This window comes from Carlito syrichta, unplaced genomic scaffold, assembly GCF_000164805.1.
Source record: "Carlito syrichta isolate Samal-C Ts95f unplaced genomic scaffold, Tarsius_syrichta-2.0.1 Scaffold308093, whole genome shotgun sequence".
Lineage (NCBI taxonomy): Eukaryota > Metazoa > Chordata > Mammalia > Primates > Tarsiidae > Carlito > Carlito syrichta.
Window position 1 is genome coordinate 468,762 of NW_007252189.1, and position 3,044 is coordinate 471,805.

A 3,044-nucleotide genomic window follows, 5' to 3' on the forward strand; every position below is an offset into this window, starting at 1 on the left:
GATCACTACTCCTCCTTTCTTTTGTGTTCCATTCACCTGAAAGTTTGTTTCCCATCCTCTTACTTTGAGTCTGTGGGTGTCCTTTCTAGTGAGGTGAGTCTCTTGAATGCAATAGATTGTTGCCTGATGATATTTTATCCATTTTGCCATTCTATGTCTTTTCAGTGGTATATTTAGTTCATTCACATTTAGGCTAATAATTGAAATGCAAGAGTTGATCCCTGTCATAAGGTTCTTACAGAATTGTTGTTCCTGTTTGTTTGTTGTCTTTCTTTGGGTTTTGGAGTTGATTTGTGTGTGTTTTTAATCTTTTGCCTGTACTCTTGTGAAGAGTGTTGTTGTTCTTTTTTCCTTTTCTTCTGTGTTCAGTACTTTCTTAAGTGTTTCTTGTAGAGGTGGTCTGATCACTGGATAGGTTCTTAGGGATTGGATATCTGGAAAAGATTTCAATTCTCCCTCACCAATGAAGCTTAGTTTGGCTGGGTAGGTTATTTTTGGTTGAAATTGTTTATCTTTTAGAACTTTGAAGATAGGGCTCCAGACTCTCCTAGCCTGAAGGGTTTCTGTGGATAAATTTGCTGCTATTCTAATTGGTCTTCCTTGGTAGGTAGTCTGGCCTTTTCCTCTTGCTCCCTTTATGATTTTTTCTTTTATAACAACTTTGTTTAGGTGAATTATTATGTGTCTGGGAGTTGGTCTTCTCATTTGTTGTCTTGCAAGGGTTCTCTGAATCTCTTGTGTTTGAATGTTTTCATCCTTGATGAGATAAGGGAAGTTTTCTTGAATGATTTCATGAAATGTTTGTTCCAGTGTTGCCTCTGTTTCTCTCTCTGCCTCAGGAAGCCCAATTACTCTTAGGTTCAGTCTCGTGAAGTGATCATTCATCTTTTGCAGTTTTTGTTCTGTCTTTTTGAGCTTCTTTTCTATGCTTTTGACAGTTTGGGTTAGTTCTGTGTTTTGGTCTTCAAGCTCTGAGATTCTTTCTTCTGCTTGGCTAATTCTGCTTTCCATGCTTATTAGTTTGTTATTTACTTCCATCACAGTATTCTTCACTGCTCTTATTTCTGACATCAGCTCCTTCCTATTTTCCTCTTGTCTCTCCTCAATTTTTTTAATTCTCTCTATTAATGTCTTGATGTCTGTGTTTGTTGCATGTGACCAGTCGTTCTGGGGTCTCTTCATTGTTTGTGTTCCAGAATCTGTTTTCTCAGTGTCTGATCTTCCAGGGGTCTTGTGAGACCTATATTCTACTTTTGGTTTTCCTTCATTTGTGTGGTTTCTCCCCCTCCCTACTTTTTCCTTCCCTCCACATCACCGTCTTCTTTAATTCTGTTATTCAGGGGTATAGGGATTGGTTTTACTTCTGTTTGTTCAATCTCCTATTCTTTATGTGTGCCCTCTTACTTTGTTCAATTCTGGAGTTGCACTGTAGGTTGGGGGCGGTTCTTTTTGCAGTTTTGGGATTTACTTAATGGGGGAGCTGTGATTGTAAATCTATCTGCAGGTCCTGGTATTCACTGACAGGTGTATGGATAATCTGAAACCCACTTCCCACTGCTTGGAATCTGTCCATGCAGTGGAGCTGTAGGTTTACTCCCTGAAATAAAATTTGGTTAGCAGAGGGAAAAGAATGGAGCAGACAGTGGGTTGAAGAGGGGGGTGGAGAGATAGAGGAGTAAGGGGGGAAACAAATGAGTGTACCAACAGATGGATAGAGAGACCTATATTGAAACAGATAAAAACAATAGACCACAGCTACAGACTAACCAACTCCCATACAAAAAAAATAAAACATACAATGATGCTAACATACAAGCTAACCAACCACCTTATTGGCGTGCTATGCCTCTATACAAAGATATGGTTTACAAAGAGAAAAAAAGAGAAGAAAAGGAAGAGGGAAAAAGGAAAAGAAAGGAACAATACAGTAGGAATAGAATTAAGTCATTAAACTAACAGAACCAATCACGCACACTCTGAGACTTTTCATTTAAGTCCAATTTCCTTTCAGTTCTGACTTCTAGCTTTCTTTACAAGCTGGTAAATTAGCTTGCAGTTAGGGTCAGTTGCCCCTGGCCTGCTGTGAAGGACAGTTGAGATCACCCTCCATTCACCACTCTTGCATGTGTCTTTTTCAAGCTTATTTCTCCTGTTTCGGTGTTGTTACCTTGAATCACCAGCAGGTGGTGCTATCTCAGCTGCTCACCCCAGAGGGGGTGGGGTCAGACAGGAACCGGCAGAAGCTAGAGATGGAAGCATGCCTCAGGGCACACAGGAGGAGACCCATGGCAGGCATGATGTCACGATCACAGGAGAGGTGGCAGTGGTCCAAACAGATCTTCCCTGCAGGGGCTTCAAGGACTGAAGTTGTGGATCCCCTCAGGCATGGGTGGTGTGATGTGCTATGGCCGTCATGGAGGCCATGGCGGTGGCGCCGGCGGCTGCTGTGTCTTTGCTGCAGTGACTGTCTAGACCGCTGTGATGCCCCAGCGGTGGCAACAGCCGAGCTTTGTGTGGAGAGTAGGCTGCGATGTTGGGGTCTGCAACCCCTGGGGAGAGAGCCAGAGACCCACTGCAGTTCTCTTTTGCAGAGGGTTTCATAGACAGGTTGCCCCGTTGCCATCTGCCGGAAGTTCCTGGTTTTACTTCTTTTTGCTCAATCTCCTAGTCTTCCTTATGTAAATCCTCTAGCCTTGTTCAATTTTGAATCTGGACTGTAGGTTGGGGTCTGTATTTTTGAAGTTTTGAGATTTAATTGAGGGGGTTGCTGTGATTCAAAATTTATCTGCAGATTTCAGTATCCACTGACAAGTGTATGAGTATCCTGTAACTCACTTCTCACTGTCTTGCAATCTGTCCATGCAGTGAGGGTATATGTTTGCTCCTTGAAAGCAAAATGAAGTTAAGAGAAAGGAAAAGAATGGAACAGGGAAGAAGGAGGAAAGAGGAAGGTGGAAGGAGAGAAGACCAAGAGGGAAAGCAGACTAACGTTCCAACTAACAAATGAAAAGAGACACAAAGACAGAGAAGAGTTAAAAAAAAAA

The 3,044-nt window shown here is 42.1% G+C and overlaps 1 protein-coding gene across 1 annotated transcript in view; it reads left to right on the forward strand.

Moving 5' to 3' along the window:
• The window catches only part of LOC103267276 (meiosis 1 arrest protein-like), a 40,763-nt gene extending 38,291 nt beyond the window's left edge, over window positions 1–2,472 (forward strand). Inside the window, exon 4 of the mRNA XM_021715956.1 lies at window positions 2,384–2,472. Within this exon, the coding sequence (XP_021571631.1) occupies window positions 2,384–2,472 (89 nt within the window). The remainder of the gene's footprint in view (window positions 1–2,383) is intronic.
• Window positions 2,473–3,044: the final 572 nt, after the last annotated feature.